This window comes from Somniosus microcephalus, chromosome 26 (genome assembly GCF_052327205.1).
Source record: "Somniosus microcephalus isolate GS21.2 chromosome 26, FLI_Smic_1.0, whole genome shotgun sequence".
NCBI classification, from domain to species: Eukaryota; Metazoa; Chordata; class Chondrichthyes; order Squaliformes; family Somniosidae; genus Somniosus; species Somniosus microcephalus.
Window position 1 is genome coordinate 42,447,126 of NC_141012.1, and position 20,266 is coordinate 42,467,391.

Consider the following 20,266-nt stretch of genomic DNA (forward strand, 5'->3'; position numbering starts at 1 on the left):
AAAGATCTTTAGGGTTTGTACACACCCAAGGTCAATACTGGGACAGAAAACTGGCTTCGCGCCAATTCTTTGTCACAAAATGTTGCCCCTTGGTAAATCACTCGCCCCATTTATCATACATATTACATATTCTTAGTATACAAGACAATGTTCTGTTTTTAAATACACAATATCAACCATTTACATTTAAAATAATTGATCATAAACTTATCTATCCTTCTTCTACCTCCCGTGAGCAGTTTATCGTGATTACTTCACTTTATGTATGGGGCTGCTTTTTTCAGTTACCTGCTGAGATCGCACTCTGTCTCTATTCCTTCCTTTTCAACATCATGTCCCAACCTTCTGACAGCATTAACTCCATGATAATATATGCAGCTTATATAATGCAATTACACCATTTATTCAGGTATATTTCCCTCCGGTCAGTAATGGGAAAATTGGTGCACGCAAATAAGAAATTGTGCTGCTTCATACTGCCACTCACGTCGGTGAAATAAAAACTTATAGTCTCAATGCAGTGGGCCATTTCTCAAGTAGTGGTGGAGGTCAGTGCTCAGTGGTCAAGAACTGGTGTGGCTCTTACCCATGTGGTACTAGCACTCAGTTTTCTATGTTAGCTTATATCACACATAGGTCTAGGTGTAGATTTGGATGGTTGCAGAGAATCCATAACGGTGGGAGTGGAAAACTGCATGCAAGTAATTTTTTAAAATTTTTATTTTTTTTAAAAAGGGGTAGGAACAATTGAAGGGGAGTGATTGATAGAATAGGAGGACAAAAAAAAATATGAAACCCTTTGCAAAGGCTGAAAATTGGGCGAGGGTTTCCATTTGACTATTCCAACACACTCCTGGCTGGCCTCCCACATTCCACCCTACGTAAACTTGGTGATCCAAAACTCGGCTGCCCGTGTCCTCACTCGCACCAAGTCCCGTTCGCCCATCACCCTTGTGCTCGCTGATCTACAGTGGCTCCCGGTTAAGCAACACCTCGATTTTAAAATTCTCATCCTTGTTTTGAAATCCCTCCATGGCCTCGCCCCTTCCTATCTCTGCAATCTCCTTCACCACCACCCACCCCCCGCCACCCCCGAGATATCTGCGCTCCTCCAATTCTGCCCTCTTGAGCATCCCTGATTATAATCGCTCAGCCATTGGTGGCCGTGCCTTCTGTTGCCTGGGCCCCAAACTCTGGAATTCCCTCCCTAAACCTCTCGGCCTCTCTTTCCTCCTTTAAGATGCTCCTTAAAACCTACCCTTTTGACCAAGCTTTTGGTCACCTGCCCTAATTTCTCCTTATGTGGCTCGGAGTCAAATTTTTTTGTTGTTTAATACTTGTGTGAAGCACCTTGGGACATTTTACTACATTAAAGGCGCTATATAAATACAAGTTGTTGTTGTATTTGTAAAAAATATTTAAAGTTGGAATTTGGGTAATTTATAACTTTCAAACTGCATATATAACTCAAAAATGTTGCCCGAGCTTAATTTACACTTCTGCTTTTTTATGGCTTTAGCTTACACTAGGTAGCCGCTTTGAGTTTTGAGCTTCGGATCAGATTGTTGACCGGCTCCAAGAAGGTGCTTCTCCATCAGGCTACCAGGGATTGAATGCATGTCGGGCCCATGGGGTTGGGGGTAATATATTAGCATGGATCGAGCATTGGTTAATGGACAGAAAACCGAGAGTAGGAATAAACAGGTCATTTTCAGGATGGCAGAGTGTAACTCGTGGAGTGTCGCAAGGATCAGTGCTTGGGCCTCAGCTATTCACAATCTACATCAATGACTTAGATGAAGGGAACGAGTGTAATGTATCCACATTTGCTGACGATACAAAGCTAGGTAGGAAAGTAAGCTGTGAGGAGGACACAAAAAGTCTGCAAAGGGATATAGACCAGATTGGGCAAGAAGGTGGCAGATGTATAGTGGGGAAATGTGAAATTATCCACTTTGGTCAGTAGAATGGAAAAGTTGAATTTTTTTTTTTTTTTTTTTAAAAAGGCGAGAGACTAGGTAATGTTGGGATTCAGAGGGATTTGGGTGTCCTTGTACATGAATTGCAGAACGCTAACATGCAGGTACAACAAAGCAATTAGGAAGGCAAATGGTAGGTTAGCCTTTATTGCAAGGGGGTGGCAGTATCAGAGTAAGGAAGTCTTGCTGCAATAAAAAGGACTTCGAGACCACACCCGGAGCAGTGTACAGTTTTGGTCTCCTTACCTAAGGATGGATATACTTGCATTAGAGGGGGTGCAACAAAGGTTTAACAGATTGATTTCTGGGATGAGAGGGTTGTCCAATGAGGAGAGATCGAGTAGATTGGGCCTATATTCTCTGGAATTTAGAAGAATGAGAGGTGTTGTCTCATTGAAATGTATAAAATTCTTAGCGAGCTTGACAGGGTAGATGCAGAGAGGCTGCTTCCCCTGGTTGGAGAGTCTAGAACCAGGGGTCATAATCTCAGAATGAGGGGTCGGCCATTTAGGACTGAGATGAGGAGAAATCTCTTCACTGTGAATCTGTGGAATTCTCCACCCCAGAGGGCTGTGGAGGCCCAGTCGTTGAGTATATTTAAGACAGAGATCGAGAGATTTTTGAGCACTAAGGGAATCGAGGGATGTGAGGAGAGAGCGGGAAAATGGAGTTGAAGTTTAGCCATGATTTTATTGAATGGAGCAGGCTCGAGGGGCTGTATGGCCTACTCCTACTCCTATTTCTTGCATTATGTATGGACAACTACCATGCAGCCACTTCACCCTCACTGGACCACCACATCGCAGGGGAATATTCCACACGAGGCTGGACTGCTCACCAAGCCACTGGTCTTCTTGAATTTCTGCTGATGTTACAGCGGAGCTATACAAGAATATAGAATATCTAATGTCGAATACAAAAATGTTGGGGTGCCAATCAAGGCATTGCAATTCTGTGGGACAGGCTGGATGGCCCACTGGGTCTTTTCCTATCTGTCATGTTCATATGTAATAGAGGAAAGGGCATTCAGCCCATGTCCCGCTGCTCTTTACTGAATCACGATTCAATTTGCATTCCCGTTTGAATGCTTCAACTGAGCCCGAGCTCACTGCACCGGATGTCAGCCTGTCTCACGCACCAATTAACTTACATATGAAGAGGATAACCTGAAGCCATTTTATTTATCTTCATGCCCCCTGGTCTTTATTTGGTTCTGCCTCTCCATGTTAATCTGATAAATTATTACTTTAAAGCTTAAGGCCAGATCATGTGTTGATTCTTCCATAATGCAGAATCACAGTATCTCGGGCACCACCTCGCACTACGTGTAGAAATTCATCTCGCTCACTGTGAGATGGCGAGCCATGTCCAGTCACTTGCTTTACTCATACTTTCCCTTAAATCACTTTTCCCCATAGGGAATTAATTTTGCTTCCTCAGCCTATATATCACAGTTCTAATCATTCTGCAATCATATTTGTTATTCTTTAAGTTGCCGACACACACTACTGGACATTTTTCATTATTAAATGCATCTGCCCAAGTGTCAGTCTTGGCTCAGTAGTCAAATGCTCTCCCGAGTCAGAAGGTTGTGGGTTCAAAGTCCCACTCCAGAAACTTGAGCACATAATCTAGACCGACAGTCCAGTGCAGTGCTGAGGGAGTGCTGCACTGTCGGAGGTTCCGTCTTTCGGATGAGACGTTAAACCGAGGCCCCGTCTGCCCCCCTTGGGTGGATGCAAAAAGATCCCACATTACTATTTGGAGACGAGAAGTTCTCCCGGTGTCCTGGCCAATATTTATCTCGTTATCCCAAGAAACCTGAGGCAAGATCTAATGTTGCCATTTTAGCTGTGATACTTGGGGGGGTTGGAACCGGAAAATGGGGCGGGAGCCTGTTCCGCCAGGCCCCGTCCACTTTTGTCAAATGTTACGTTGGGCACCAGGAGCACGCGCGCACTTCCCAGCACATGTAAAATGAAGCGGTAACAATACTGTGATGTCATGTCACATTTTGTCTTTGTTTGCACTGGTTGTAATTGAAGCCTGTATAAAGCAGGCGTCCCCTATTGTTATAATACAATGGTACAGGAGGAAGTGAATTCAGAGGAGCAGAGCGGCAAAAACGGAGTTTCCTGGCTAATCTTTACATTGCAACGGTTGGGATTCTAGATGTGTAATACACAACGTTACTCATCAGAATTAGAATAGATATATGAGTGAGAGAAGTGGAAACCAGCCAGTCTGAATCTCGTCTCACTTGTGTGGGTCAAAAGATTACAGTGTAATACTGGCCATGGTTTGAGGGCACAAGGCTGCTTGGCTATAACATGATGTGCTGCTCGTTTTCCTTTGGAAGATAATAGCTTGAATATTCTGTGAGAACCCCGAGTCAACCAGCTGCAAATGTGAAAACACCGACTCTCTCCAACCCTTGAATGTCTGGCCTTGGTTAACAAAGGGGTCGATTTTCCTGAAGGTGTCGGGAAGGCGGCGGGACTACAACTTTCGGGTTTTAGACCCAACTACTTCGACGTCCAGCCAATCCGCGCGATTTTCCCTTGATTGACCTTGTTGAGCCCGCCCAGCAGGCTCAGCAGGCCAATTAAGGGCCATCCGGCAACAGGTGACGTCACAGACTGAAATTTCATCTGTCAAGAGTTCTTGACAGATGAAATATCAGTGTTTCACAGCTGTTTGAAGCTGTGAAACACTGACAGTCTGAGTTCTAACCCGAGTCCTTCTGTACAGACTCAGTTAGAACTCTCAGCAGCACTCAAAGCTGAAGGCTGTCACTTTTCACAGATCGCAGCCGTTCAGCTTTAAGTGCCGGCTGAGTGATGGGCTCCTGACGGCTACAGGAAGAAAGGCTGTTAAGGTAAGTACAGGTAAGTAAAAGTTCTTTACACACATTAGACACACCAAACACACTTACCTTTGCACTCATGCACCCATCACTCACCTGAGCACCGGCATCGCGACCCCGCCAACTTCTTCAACCCGACGGCCCGCCTGCTCGAACCTGGCGTGGTTTGGAGCCGTCGGGAATCCCACACGGAACCCCTCAAAATAGGGATTAGGCTAAAAACTGCCCGTTAACTACCTGTAACAGGCAGTTAATCGGCACTAATCCCTTCCCGCCTGGTTTCGGTGGGTCCCAGTGCGGGGCAGGTACCCGCCGCCCCGAAACTTGCGCGGGGCAGGGTTTTGGGCGTGATGGTGTTGGGACCCCCAAATTCGGGATTCCCCCCCCCCCCCCCCACACGCCTGAAACCCCGCCTGACGGCTCCAGGAAAATCAACGCCGAAGTGTCAAAACAGATAGGAGAGAGAGACACACACACACACATTAATCTCAGTTTGGGACACGAGTGCTGTGGGCGAGTTGTGATATTGTAGACTGGCATTCAGGGCTGTTGTCGAGGGTGACCGGGTCAGTTGCCAGTTAAAGTCATACGTCTAGTCATCATTGACCTCTCACCTGGTGTTGGTATGTATGTGGTGTTGCTTAAAATCACCTGAGCTTAAAGTAAATGATTTTAGATGCTTGCTTGTAATAAGTATATGAATGGAGTACAGTTTGTATGCTGATAATTACTTGTAACCTCTTGTTGATTTTTAAGTAAAAGAAGTTTCATAGATTCATTGGGTTTTGTGTTGTCTGTTCCACGGGTCTGAACTCTATAAACTGTCAGATAACCGGAACATCTTACAACAGTCCCTAAGCAGCGTCTGATGGTCAGCTTTTTAAAATGCCTCAATCGAAGATTTTAACAACTTACATTTATATAGCGCCTTTAACATAGTAAAATAACCCAAGCCGCTTCACAGGAGCGTCATCAGACAAAAACTGACACCGACCCACAGAGAGAGAAATAAGGACAAGTGCCCAAACACTTGGTCAAAGAGATCGATTTTAAGCAGCGTCTTAAAGGAAGCGAGAGCGAGATGGAGAGGCAGAGCGGTTTGGGGGGAGGGAATTCCAGAGCCTTCGGCCTAGGCAGCTGCAGGCAGTCTCCAATGGGTGGGTGAAGGAAGTGGATGATGCACAAGAGGCCAGACTGGAAGGAACACAGTTCAGGGATGGTTGCAGGGCTGGAGGAGATTACAGAGATCGGGAGGGGCGAGGCCATTGATGGATTTGAACATGAGGATAAGAATTTTGAAATCGAGGCCTGGGAGCCAATGTAGGCCGGCAAGGACGAACGGGACTTGGTGCGAGTGAGGACACGGACAGCAGAGTTTTGGATGAACTCAAGTTTACAGAAGGTGGAAGATCGAAGCCGGCCAGGAGAGCGTTGGAATAGTCGAGTCTGGAGGTAACAGCAGCACGGCTGAGGCGGGCGATATTACGGAGATGGAAGTAGACACTCTTTGTGATGGAGCAGATACGGGTCTGTAGCTCAGCTGTGGGTCAAATAGGAGGCTGAGGTTGCGAACAGGCTGGTTTTGCTCGAGACAGTGGCAGTGGGGAGGCGTTTGGATTCGATGGTGAGGAAACCGAGTTTGTGGTGAGGGCCAATGACAACGGCTTATAAAAAATGTTTTAAAAATTACAAATTAGAAAGAAATGAATAATAATAGACAATGCAACAATGGCTGGTACATTGTGCTGAATACGGCATCACGTCAAAAAATGACTTAACTGTTGGGCTTCAGCGCCAGAGCTGCTGCTGCTGTTGGTTCTATTGTACGTCCTGTATAATCTCCCATATTCTACGGCATTTCTCTCTCTGTCCTATACTGTGGCTCGCACCTAGGAATACAGAATACAGAAAGTGTTCACCGTCGAGAACGGTACTTTTACTCTGCATTTGTACTTTAAAAAAAATGTACAGTATAATATTTTTATCAACGTACCAAACTCTTTGACTGCGCTCTTCTGAAATTCTAAGAAATAAAAAAAATTAGTTTCAAACAAGTTGAATTTATGAAATCCAAGAACAGAATTTGCTGGAAGCACACAGCAGGTTGGGATGGCAGGTATGACGTATGAGGAGAGATTGGGTCGATTGGGCTTGTACTCGCTGGAGTTTAGAAGAATGAGAGGGGATCTCATTGAAACTTATAAAATTCTAACAGGATTAGACAGACTAGATGCAGGAAGGATGTTCTCGATGGTCGGGGAATCCAGAACCAGGGGTCACAGTCTAAGGATAAGGAGTAGGCCTTTTAGGACAGAAATGGAGGAGGAATTTCTTCACCCAGAGAGTGGTGAACCTGTGGAATTCTCTACCACAGAAGGCAGTGGAGGCCAATTCAGTAAATATATTCAAGAAGGAGTTGGATATATTTCTTAAGGCTAAAGGGATCAAGGGGTATGGGGAGAAAGCAGGGACCGGGTACTGAACTTGGATGATCAGCCATGATCGCATTGAATGTCGGAGCAGGCTCGAGGGGCCGAATGGCCTACTCCTGCTCCTATCTTCTATGTTTCGATGTTTAGTATCTGTAAAGACAAGTTAGCTTATCTGGTGTATACACATCAGAGTCATTTTTAAAACCCCGAAACGTGTAAGAGGTAGAGTGAGGGAGTGGCAGTATTGAGATCTTGGGATAGACGGAGTTAGAGTAGGAGACAGTGCGACGAGGTTTGATTTCAGCACAGGGAGGGGGAAAGCCGTGTGGAATACTGTACACAGCAGAAGGGGCACAAACCGCCCCTCCCCCTCTCCGTGATACATGTAGGAAAGCTCATTTGCTCCCCGTGATTTAGATACACACACACGATTTGTTCAAACCCCTGACTGAATAACTCCCCTAAAATAAGTGCGATTCCTTGTCCCAAATAGTTCAAAATATAAAATGGTGGCCTTTGCTAATGAGCTCTCTACAGTAAACACTGAGTTTAAGGTCTGAAAATCAACCCAAATGGAATGAAGAAAACATTAAATAAGGAAGAAACAGGGGCACAACGGTCCGTTGTGTTGAGGAAGGGGAGTTTCACGCTCCGCCACTTTTCTCCTGCAAGATTGGCAGCCTACCTGCAGGCCTCTGGGGCAGGTGCACTCAGAACATGCGTTGCAAGATGTTCCTGCTCTGCATATTTACCAATGGGCATCTCAAAATCAACTGGGGGCATCGAGAGAGTTTTTTTTTTTAATACCCGTTGTTGTCCTGGCAAGGCTATAGTGAGCTGCTGCCTCGACAATTGTTTTCTAAACGAGTGGCTTGCTTGGCCACGGCAGAGGGCAGTAAGAGTCAATCGTAGTGTGGGCTGAAGTCACACGTAGGCCAAACCAGGTAGAGGGGGCAGCTTCCCTTCCGTGAATGCCATTAGTGAAGCAATCTGGTTTCTATGGTGTCTTTAAATCACTGGAGTTTTAAAATAAAATCTTAGTAACTTGTCAAGTGGAATTTGAATGTATAACCTCTGGTTCACTAATCCAGTAAATGATCATATCTGCCCACTACAGTAAAGGCATATGGGATACTTACATTCTATGTCTCAGCTAATGAAGGCAAGAGCAGGGAGGTTATGATGGAACTGTACAAAACGCTAGTTAGGCTACAGCTGGAATATTGTGTGCAGTTCTGGTCGCCACACTATAGGAGGGATGTGATTGCATTGGAGAGGGTGCAGAGGAGATTCACCAGGATGTTACCTGGGCTGGAGCGTTTCAGCTATGAAGAGAGACTGGACAGGCTGGGGTTGTTTTCCTTAGAGCAGAGAAGGCTGGCGGTGGACCTGATTGAGGTGTACAGAATTATGAGGGGCATAGATAGAGTAGATAGAAAGGAACTTTTCCCCTTAGTAGAGGGGTCAATAACCAGGAGGCATAGTTTCAGGGTAAGGGGCAGGAGGTTTAGAGGGGATTTGAGGAAAACTTTTTCACCCAGAGGGTGGTTGGAATCTGGAACTCACTGCCTGAAAGGGTGGTAGAGGCAGGAACCCTCAACATTCAAGCAGCATTTAGATGAGCACTTGAAACGCCATAGCATACAAGGCTACGGACCAAGTGCTGGAAAATGGGATTAGAATAGACAGGACTTGATGGCCGGCGCGGACACGATGGGCCGAAGGGCCTCTTTCTGTGCTGTATAACTCTATGACTATTTTTGTACATTAACTGCTGCTGCTGGTTGATCTGCTCAACTTCCCCTCCAGGAAGGACAGTCCCACGTGGGCTGCAAAGGATAAAAGGCACAACCTTGTCACCATGGTCAGAAGCTGCATTTTAACAACACAAGAACGGAATAGGGAAAGACCAGTCGGACCCATCAGGCCCATTCCCAAACCCAGCCCCGGGTACAATCCACCTCTTCGGGGATCGCACACAGTCTCCCGAGGGAGACACCGACCAGCTCAGGTAATGAGGTTCAATGTAATTTCTCCAAACCACCCCCCACCCCCCCGACCCAATAAGATAATTGAGCAGAACTCCAGGTTATTAATCAGGTCTTGCAGCTCTGACCAATTCAATACTGTCACAGTGTTAACAGCACAAAGATTGACATGTTTCACAGACCACGTGATCATCTGGTCTTTGCTTTCAGCTGCTGAACCCTCCGTTTTCCCGACCGATTGTTGTCCACTGTTGGGCTTACCTCCTTAAATGAGACATCCTCCTGTATGCATGGGGGAAATGATAGAAATGCAGGTCGTTGCCTATATTTAGAACCTCCTATTAGAACCTGGTATTTATTCAGGAGGTGCTTAACCCAGTATAGGCTCCTCGTACTGACAGTCTGTTCCACATACCCACCATTTGTCTGTAGAAAAAGAAATTTCTCCAATCTCTTGTCTCACTTGGGTCCGGTGTGTGTGTGTGTGCTCACTAACACCTTGCTTATTCTGCAGTGCTGTTGCTGCAGAGCAGACGAGGTGCCATTAGTGCCAGAGATGGTGCACATCGCCAGAAGAGCTGGTTTTAGCCCAAGTGCCCCCGACCACAATATAAATCCAAAGCAGCTTATTGCTGGTCATTTGAAATTTTCAAGGCTGGGATCAATAGATTTTTGTTGGGTAAGGGTATCAAAGGGATACTGAAAGTTAACATGCAGGTACAGCAAGCAATTGGTATGTTGGCCTTTATTACAAGAGGATTTGAGTAAAAGAGTAAAGACATCTTACTGCAATTATATAGGGCCCTGGTGAGGCCACACCTGGAGTATTGTGTACAGTTTTGGTCTCCTTAACCAAAGAAGGATATACTTGCCATGGAGGGAATGCAACGAAGGTTCACCAGACTGGTTCCTGGGATGGGGGGATTGTCCTATGAGGAGAGATTGAGTAGACTAGGCCTATATGCTCTAGAGTTTAGAAGAATGAGAGGTGATCTCATTGAAACATACAAAATTCTTACAGGGCTTGACAGGGTAGATGCAAGGAGAATGTTTCCCCTGGCTGGGGAGTCTAGAACCAGGGGTCACAGTCTCAGAATAAGGGGTCGGCCATTTAGGACTGAGATGAGGAGAAATTTCTTCACAGAGGGTGGTGAATCTTTGGAATTCTCTACCCCAGAGGGCTGTGGAGGCTCAGTCATTGAGTATATTCAAGACAGAGAGCGATAGATTTTTGAATGGTAAAGGGAATCAAGGGATATGGGGATAGTGCAGGAAAGTGGAGATGAGGTAGAAGATCAGCCAAGATCTTATTGAATGGCGGAGCAGGCTCGAAAGGACAAATGGCCGACTCCTGCTCCTATTTCTTATGTTCTTATATGGAGCAAAGGCAGGTAAATGGAGTTGGGGTACAGATCAGCCATGTTCTGACTGAATGGTGGGAAGAGGCTCAAGGGGCTCAATGGCCTCCTCCTGTTCATATGCTCCTGAAGTACTTGCACCCACCTCTAGAGGCCAGCAAAGTGGTTTTGTTGTCACTGTATGGAACTTTCCCAGCCACGTGGAAAGGTAAACTGGACCATGAATACCGCGACAAGGCGCTGGTGAAATTCCTCCCCCCGCCCCTCCAAAATCAGGTGGGTGCCCCACTTGCACCAGAAATGGTGCAGATGCTTGCCCTCGATATTTAAATTACCCCATCCTAGGATTTCTGATGGGGGTGGGTGGATGTTGTAGCTCCGCCTCAGATCTGCCTTCCAATGGCCACGAGTGGCTTTAAAACACCCAAGCATGTATAGTTTATACTTGTGTCAAAGGGAACTTAGAATCTTAGGCCTAGAAATTCATTAAGGCGCTGCCAGCTTTGCGGCCAGTTACCGCCTAAAGAGGGCTTCTGCGCCAAAAATGAGTTTGCGCTGATATTCAGCGCAGCGGTATTGGCGGCGGTAGCCGTTAGCGCTGCGCCGGCACCGATGACGTCATCGGTGTGCGCAGTGCCCCGGTTCCGCCCCGAAACCGGCCCGATCCCCATATTTAGTAGCGGCCGCCTCCTCCGAAGCGGCCGCAAACAGCGACCAGAAAACGGGGCCGTGCTGTAGCCTTAGTGGGGCGCTTTAAAGGGGAAGGTGCGGCCGGCCGCTTTTTCGGCGGCCGCCTGCCCGCACCTCCTTCCCCGGCCTCCTCCACCACCACCCCCCCCGCGGCATTGCCGGCTGCTTTCCGCGAACCCGGCACTTCTCCGTGGTGCCGGGCTCATTTGCCGGCACTCTCCAGCAGCGATCTCCCCGTTGCAGGCAGCTCCCCCTTAAGAGAAGGAGGAGGCCTGCAGTACCGCAGCCTGCCGCTCCGCAGCGGCGCCAAGAGCGCTGAAATTCAGTGTCAGTGCCCCAAGCGGAGGCGGGCACACCCTGGTATAGCGCCCGGTTCCGAATTGGGGCGCAAACACTGAATATCTGACGATCACTAATGGCTCCCCGCCCAGTGCTAACTTTTGGGCGCGAGCGAGCTGGCCGCCCCAAAGTGAATTTCTAGGCCTTACAGTACAGAAGGAGGCCATTCGGCCCATCGTGCCTGTGAAAGAAGCAATGAGATCACCTCTCATCCTCCTAAACTCCAGAAAGTATAGGCCCATCCTACTCGATCTCTCCTCCTAGGACAAACCTCTCATCCCAGGAATCAATCTGGTGAACCTTCGTTGCAGCCCCTCCCAGGCAAGTACAGGAAACTTTCGATTAACCGGCCCCTAAATAACCGGAAATGTCGGTTAACCGGCAAAATTCAGGAGTCGGTTCAGGTAAACTTTTATTACTTGCACAGCAACAAATGGAGGAAGGCAAGGGTTTGGCTGCAGCTGTTGCTAAGCTACAGAGATGCTTGCAACTTGTGGACGTTGTTCTGAAGCTGTTGCTAAGCAACAGGGTTTGTTGCTGTATACGGAGCTCTAAAGGTCCGTATCTTTCACTATAGCGTTCGGTTATCCGGAATTGTTGATGAACGGGCACCACGTCGGTCCCGTCCATGCCGGATACCAGAAAGTTTCCTGTATGTCCTTCCTTAGGTACGGAGACCAGAACTGCACACAGTACCCCAGGTGTGGTCTCACCAAAGCCCTGTACAATTTTAGCAAGACTTCCTTGCTCGTCTACTCCAACCCTCTTTGAAAGAGCTCTCCAATTAGTCCCATAGCCTTGTAATTATTTTTTCCCTTTTTCCAGTATTTATCCAATTCACCGTTGAAAGTTATTATTGAATCTGCTTCCACTGCCCTTTCAGATAGCGCATTCTAGATCACAACAGCTCGCTGTGTGTGTAAAAAAAATTCTCCTCTTCACCCCTCTGCTTCTTGTGTTTCAGAAACTGGCCAACACTAGAACCAGAAGCAGAAACACTTCAGGAAACTCATACAATTCAGAAAAATTACTTTATGTTTCTTGCAGCAGAGCGGTATCAGATTCAGCCTGTGCAGTTGTTTAAGGCCACTCCTGCTCAAATCAGTGGCACAACAATTCATTGTAGAAAGAAAGCAGACTCTTCTAGAAACACAAACACACAGACAAGCACAGTTAGAGCACAGACACAGGAACATGAACGCATACAGACAGCGAGACAGATGAGCAGAGTCATGCCATGAGAGGGTGCAGAGGAGATTTACTAGGATGGGGTCAGGGATGAGGGACTTCAGTTCTGTGGGGAGTCCAGAGAAACTGGGATTGTTCTTCTTAGAGCAGAGAAGGTTAAGGGAAGATTTAATTGAGGTGTTCAAAATTAAATGGGGTTTTTAATAGAGTAAAGAAGGAGAAACTATTTCCACTGACTGGAAGGTCAGTGACCAGAGGACACGGATTTAAGATAACTGGCAAAAGAGTCAAGGGGGAAATGAGATTTTTTTTTTTTTTTTAAACACAGCAAGTTGTTATGATGGGGAACGCACTGCCTGAAAGAGTGGTGGAAGCGATTGAGTAGTAACTTTCAAAAGGGAATTGGATAAATACTTGAAAAAGGAAAAAAAATTGCACGGCAATGGGGAAAGAACAGAAGAGTGGCACTGATTGGATAGCTGTTTCAGAGAGCCGGCACAGGCATGATGGGCCGAATGGCCTCCTTCTGTGCTGTATTATTCTGTGATTCTACAAACATATTGACATGTACACACAGACAAGCACAGTTAGACACACACACACAGAAATGGAGAAACAGTAAGACAGCCGGAGAAAAGCAGGTCCATCTTAGCCAGCAACAGGAAAAGTCACCTACCGCCGGGATTGGTTGGAGTTTCGGCCGCTATCTTGGTCAGGTTCCACCTCGGAGTCAATTCCGTAGCAAAGACTGCCAAAAGATCCAACCAACGCTCATTATTACCCTCAACATTGCTTAAAAACAAAGGGATTCTTGAAAATAATTACCAAGGAAAATATAATAGCCACTATTTGCATAGTTTGGATTACAAGCATAAACCCAGGAGCAGACTGCCTGAATTTATGTTCTGTTTTTTTTTCCCCCCACTGAATGGTCCTTCACAGTGACCAATGAGGGAATGGTGCTAGAGAGGAACAACTGCCCACAGCATCAAGTGGAAGGCAAGTGACTATTTTCAACCACTTTTAAACCAGAAAGAAAGAACTTGCATTTATATAGCACCTTTCACAATCTCAGGACATCCCAAAGCGCTCCACAGCCAAAGAAGTGTAATGCAGGAAACGCGGCAGCCAATTTGTGCACAGCAAGGTTCCACAAACAGCAATGAGACAATGGTCAGATAGTCGGTTTTAGTGATGTTGGTTAATATTGGCCAGGAAACTGGTAGAATACCCGACTGTTCTTTGAATAGCGCCAACGGACCTTTTACATCCATCCGAGGAGGCAGATGGACCTCAGTTTAATGTCTCATCCGAAAGACCTCCAACAGTGGAACAGTCCCTCAGGACTGCACTGAGGTGCCAGCTTGGCTTGTGTACGCAAATCAAAAAAGGAGCGGGACTTGAACCCATGACCGAGTGACTCGAGGGGAGTGCTACCACACTACCACTGGTCTCAGAGTGAGACTGCTAAGTTAAGCAGGGGTGGTTTTGTGCTGTGGGCTGGAATGGGGACTGCCCAAGTCAAATTCCCCTGATAGCCAGCAGACAGAGGAGACTCTCAACCCATCAGACTGGGTTGGATTTGAACTTTAGCCCCAAAGGTCTCTAACCCACTACCCCACGCGTCCCTTTGTGCAGGGCGGTCTCAGCTCGTACTTTACCAGGTCGATCAGTATGTGTTCCTACACTCCAGGATTATTCATCAGTTCTGTCAGTATGGTGATATTGTTACAGAATTTTATACCATAATTGTCTGCAGGTAATTGCCCAGGTTCCGACCATATTGCATAGCCGTCACTACCATGGCCCAACGGGGTTGGATATTTCCCAGTGTGTGTGTATTGCACGTGTCTCACTATGTGTGTAGTGTATGGGGGGAATTTTGCCAGCCCTGGGGCAGCAGGTCTGCCAGGAAAATGGCAGAAACTGGGGCGGGTACCCATCCTGCCCCCAACCCACCTCTGTGCCACCTTCACAGGAGGAGGGTAGCCGACCCGCGCTGGGAGCCGCCTCCCCGAGGCGGGAAGGAGATTAGTGCCAATTAACTGCCTGTTAACAGGTAGTTAACTGACAGTTTTTTGGCTCATCCCTATTTTCAGCCCTGAAGTGTGGGCTTCCCGACGGCTCCGAACCTCGCCAGGATCAGCGAGGCGAGCTGTGGATCTGCGGGGGTCGGAGGGACCAAGATGCCCGGTGAGTGATGGGTGCATGTGTACAGAAGGAAGTGTGTGAGGTGTGTTTAAAATGTTTTAATAAGTTTTACTTACCTTTACTTCTTCCTGCAGGCTCCCTCCCTTCAGGTCTCCGAGTCCCTGAGCTCACCGGCACAGAAAGCAGAATGGCCGCTGAACTGTCAAACGCTGCAGCCTTCTGCTTTCTGCTCAGGAGAGCTCTCTGACTCAGCCTGAATGACAGGACTGAACTTTGAGGACAGATTGTCTGTTTGACAGCTTCACAGAGCTCTCAAACGCTGACATTTCATGTCAAAAGCACGGGTTGGCCACAAGTCGATGGAGGCGGGAATAAAACCCGACAAGTGGGTCTCCCGCCCCCAAAAGCTCCCCATTGAGTGATATACCTATCAATTCATTCCATGAAAAGCGACGAGTTAAGAATGTAACTATAGGTTTTTATTGGCTAAATAACAGAGCCCACCCTCGTGGGTGATCGGTTCCAACAAGGAGGAATACCAGCCAGTCGATCACCTTTATACCTGGGCAAGCAGGCGGAGCCATGGGCGGAGTCAGCGGAGGTCAGCCCAGGTATAACAGCGTGGCAAGAGGTAACCTTGTGTAGTGATACAACAGTGTAAACAGTGATAACCATAGTGTAACGATAGTGAACGATAACAGTGGTTTACCACATTGAGAAAATCTAGCCTAGAGTGTCCATACACTCTCCCTTATACAGACAGACACGCAGTTTCTGTACTCACCGGAGGGTGAACTTCAGCGCCGTAATGAACATTTGCAGCTTGTTCCTGTAATTATTAAAAAAAGATGGCAGGACATCAAGAGCCTGAACAGTGCATGAAAACCATTTCCCTTAAATTACTTTGGTTTGTTAATATTAACGTGCGAGTACGAAACACACAGCAAACTGATCCGGATTCTTTATTATCAGGAATTCCGATCCCGCAACAGCCACGAGGCTGATCCCTAGTGCCGGAGTTACCAGCAAAGGCTGGAGAAACATGGGCTTTTTCAGCTTTGAAAGGAGCCGACTTGAGAGGAAATCTCATACAGGTACATAACAGAATTTACAAAACGAATCTTCAAAGCTGCTTTGTAAACAGTCGCTGCGTTTCACCGAGCCACTCTGCATGAAGCACATGGCGATATTGCAGAGGCACTGGATGAGGTTCGAGATAAATGTAAAACACAATAGCAGGAAAAGGGGGTACAAGTTCAGACTGCAGAAGGTGAATTTCGGAAGCTTCTCTTCACATGAAGGGATCTTTATGTGGAATGGACTGAATAGGGTAGTGGAGACAAAATGCCTGACATATTTGAAGCAACAGTTAGATGCTATGGTGGCAGTGATGGGGGAAACTGTGGTTATGGGCTTTAGACCGAAGATAGATCAGAGTATTTTCTAAATGGCGAGAAGCTAGGAGCTGTGGAGAGATTGAGGCGTCGAACAAGTTCAGAAATCACTAAAAGCTAGTGGGCAGGTACAAAAAAATAATTTAAAATGCTAATGGAATGTTGGCCTTAATCTCAAGAGGGCTGGAATACAAAGTGGTGGAAGTTATGCTACAGTTGTACAGAGCTCTGGTCAGGCCCCATCTGGACACTGCGTTCAGTTCTGGGCCCCGCACCTCGGAGGATATATTGGCCTTGGTGGGGGAGCAGCACAGATTCACCAGAATGATACCGGCGCTAAAAAGGTTAAATTATGAAGACAGGTTTCAGAGACTAGGCTTGTATTCCCGTCAGTATAGAAGGTTAAGGGGTGATCTAACTGAGGTGTTTAAGACGAGTAAAGGAGTTGATTGGGTCGATAGAGAGAAACTATTTCCTCTGGTGGGGGGGGGGGGGGGGGGGAGGTGGGGGGAGTCCAGAACAAGGGGGCAGAACCTTTAAATTAGACCCAGGCTGTCCTAGGAAGCACTTCTTTACACAAAGGGTGGTGGAAATCTGGAAACACCCCCCTCGCCCCTCAAAAAAAAAAAAAGCCATTGTGGCTGGGGGTCAATTAATAATTTTGGCCATGATCTAATTGAATGGTGGAGCAGGCTCGAGGGGCTGGATGGCCCACTCCTGTTCCTATATTCTAGAACACAAAAACATAAGAAATAGGAGGAGTCGGCCATACGGTCCTTTGAACCTGCTGCACCATTCAACAAGATCTTCGACCTCAACTCCATTTCCTGCTCTATCCCCAGATCCCATTAGTGCCTATAAATCTATCGATCTCAGTCTTCAACATCCTCAATGATTCAGCATCCACAGCCCGCTGGGGGAGAGAGTTCCAAAGATTCACAACCCTTGGCATAGAGGGAGTGCAACAAAGGTTCACCAGACTGGTTCCTGGGATGGGGGGATTGTCCTATGAGGAGAGATTGAGTAGACTAGGCCTATATTCTCTAGAGATTAGAAGAATGAGAGGTGATCTCATTGAAACATACAGAATTCTTACAGGGCTCGACAGGGTAGATGCAGGGAGGATGTTTCCCCTGGCTGGGGAGTCTAGAACCAGGGGTCACAGTCTCAGAATAAGGGGTCGGCCATTTAGGACTGAGATGAGGAGAAATGTCTTCACTCAGAGGGCGGTGAATCTTTGGAATTCTCTACCCGAGGGCTGTGGAGGCTCAGTTGTTGAGTATATTCAAGACAGAGATCGATATTTGAATATTAACGGAATCAAGGGATATGGGGATAGTGCAGGAAAGTGGAGTGGAGGTAGAAGGTCAGCCATGCTCTTATTGAATGGCGGAGCAGGCTCGAGGAACCGAATGACCTACTCCTGCTCCTATTTCTTATGTTCTTTGAGAGACGCAATTTCTCCTCATCTCAATTCTAAATGGCCAACCCCTTATTCTGAAACTATGCCCCCTAGTTCTAGGCTCTCTAGCCATGGGAAACAACCTCTCAGCATCTACCCTGTCATATGTTTCAATGAGATCACCTCTCATTCTCCTAAACGCCAGAGAAATTAGGCCCATCCTACTCGATCTCTCCTCCTAGGACAAACCTCTCATCCCAGGAATCAATCTAGTGAACCTTCGTTGCACCCCCTCCAAGGCAAGTATGTCCTTGCTCAGGTACGGAGACCAAAACTGCACACAGTACCCCAGGTGTGGGCTCACCAAAGCCCTGTACAATTTTAACAAGACTTCCTTGCTCGTCTACTCCAACCCTCTTGCAATAAAGGCCAACATGCCATTTGCCTTTTGCTGAACCTGCATGTTAACTTTCTGTGTTTCATGTACAAGGACACCCAAATCCCTCTGAACAACATTTAGAAACATAGAAGATAGGAGCAGGAGTAGGCCATTCGGCCCCTCGAGCCTGCTCCGCCATTCAATGAGATCATGGCTGATCATCCAAATTCAGCACCCTGTCCCTGCTTTCTCCCCATATCCCTTGATCCCCTTAGACTTAAGAAATATATCTAACTCCTTCTTGAATATATTTAATGAATTGGCCTTAACGGTCTTCTGTGGGAGAGAATTCCACAGGTTCACCACTCTCTGGGTGAAGAAATTCCTCCTCATCTCAGTCCTAAATGGCTTACCCCTTATCCTTAGACTGTGACCCCTGGTTCTGGACTCCCCCGCCATCAGGAACAGCCTTCCTGCATCTAGTCTGTCTAGTGCTGTTAGAATTTTATAAGTTTCAAAGAGATCCCCTCTCATTCTTCTAAACTCTAGTGAATATAAGCCTAATCGTCCCAATCTCTCTTCATACGTCATTCCTGCCATCCCAGGTATCAGCCTGGTGAATCTTCACTGCACTCCCTCCATGGCAAGAACATCCTTCCTCAGACAAAGCGACCAAAAAAACTGCACACAATACTCAAGGTGTGGTCTCACCAAGGCCCTGTACAACTGCAGCAAGACATCCTTGCTCCTGTACTCGAATCCTCTCGCTATGAAGGCAGCATACCATTTGCCTTCTTAACCGCCTGCTGCACCTGCATGCTTACCTTCAGCGACTGGTGCACAAGGACACCCAGGTCTCACTGCACTTCCCCTTTTCCCAATCTATTACCATTCAGATAATAATCTGCCTTCCTGTTTTTGCCACCAAAGTGGATAACCTTGCATTTATCCACATTATACTGCATCTGCCCAATCGCCCAACCTGTCTAAATCGTACTGGAGTTTCTGCATCCTCCTCACAGCACACACACCCACCCAGCTTTGTGTCGTCTGCAAACCTGGAGATATTACATCTAGTTCCCTCGTCTAGATCATTAATATATATTATGAATAACTGGGGTCCTAGCACCGATCCCTGCAGTACCCCACCAGTCACTGCCTTCCACTCGGAAAAAGACCCGTTTATTCCAACTCTTTGCTTCCTGTCCGTCAACCAGTTTTCTAACCAAGACAGTACCTTACCCCGCAATCCCACGTGCTTGAACTTTGCACGCTAGTCACTTATGCGGGACCTTATCGAAAGCCTTCTGAAAGTCCAAATACACCACATCCACTGGTTCTCCCTTATCTATTCTACCAGTTACATCCTCAAAAAATTCCAGTAGATTAGTCAAGCATGATTTACCTTTTGTAAATCCATGTTGACTTTGTCCGATCCTGTCACTGTTTTCCAAGTGCTCTGCTATTACATCTTTTATAATGGACTCTAGCATTTTCCCCACTACCGATGTCAGGCTTACTGGTCTATAATTCCCCATTTTTTCTCTACCACCTTTTTTAAATAGTGGGGTTACATTAGCTACCCTCCAATCCATGGGAACTGTTCCAGAGTCTATAGAATTTTGGAAGATGACCAGCAATGCATCTACTATTTCTAGGGCCACTTCCTTAAGTACCCTAGGATGTAGATTATCAGGCCCTGGGTATTTATTGGCCTTCAATCCCATCAATTTCCCCAACACCATTTCCCTACAAATACTGATTTCAAAACCTTAAGTACATTAATTGGGACGTTATTGGTGCTTTAGTCATAAATCTATAGACTTTTGTATCAGTAACTGGTACAAATAGAAGGTGTGTGTGTATAGGCAATATATAAAATTAAGCCGATTTTAAATGCAATTGTAAAGGGGTGGATTTACAATCTTATGCAAGTTCAGTGGAAGAGATGCGGAATCCCTGACAGACAGTGTAAGTGGTGCTTACAATGTGTTTCTGGGATTTCTGCAGCTCTTCCGTTGAAGTTAACAATGGACAAGTGAGAGAACCTCTGCAGAAATTCACCCTAAAGTCTCAGACTGAAAAATTTAATTAGTCATA

At 46.7% G+C, this 20,266-nt stretch overlaps 1 protein-coding gene across 6 annotated transcripts in view; it reads right to left on the minus strand.

Annotated features, from left to right (window-relative positions):
* Window positions 1-5,276: 5,276 nt before the first annotated feature.
* The window catches only part of LOC147100420 (uncharacterized), a 29,369-nt gene continuing 14,379 nt past the window's right edge, over window positions 5,277-20,266 (minus strand). For 3 of the 6 annotated variants that reach the window (XM_085968105.1, XM_085968109.1, XM_085968108.1), the window contains 3 exons: window positions 15,776-15,820; window positions 13,517-13,588; window positions 12,334-12,795 (listed from right to left, as the gene is read on the minus strand). In XM_085968105.1, coding sequence (XP_085824231.1) covers window positions 12,630-12,795; window positions 13,517-13,588; window positions 15,776-15,820 — 283 coding nt within the window. In that variant the 3' untranslated portion in view covers window positions 12,334-12,629. Of the gene's footprint in view, window positions 6,735-6,838; window positions 6,869-9,043; window positions 9,107-12,333; window positions 12,796-13,516; window positions 13,633-15,775; window positions 15,821-20,266 lie in introns of those variants that run through there. The other 3 variants (XM_085968106.1, XM_085968107.1, XM_085968110.1) reach the window with 3 other exon arrangements.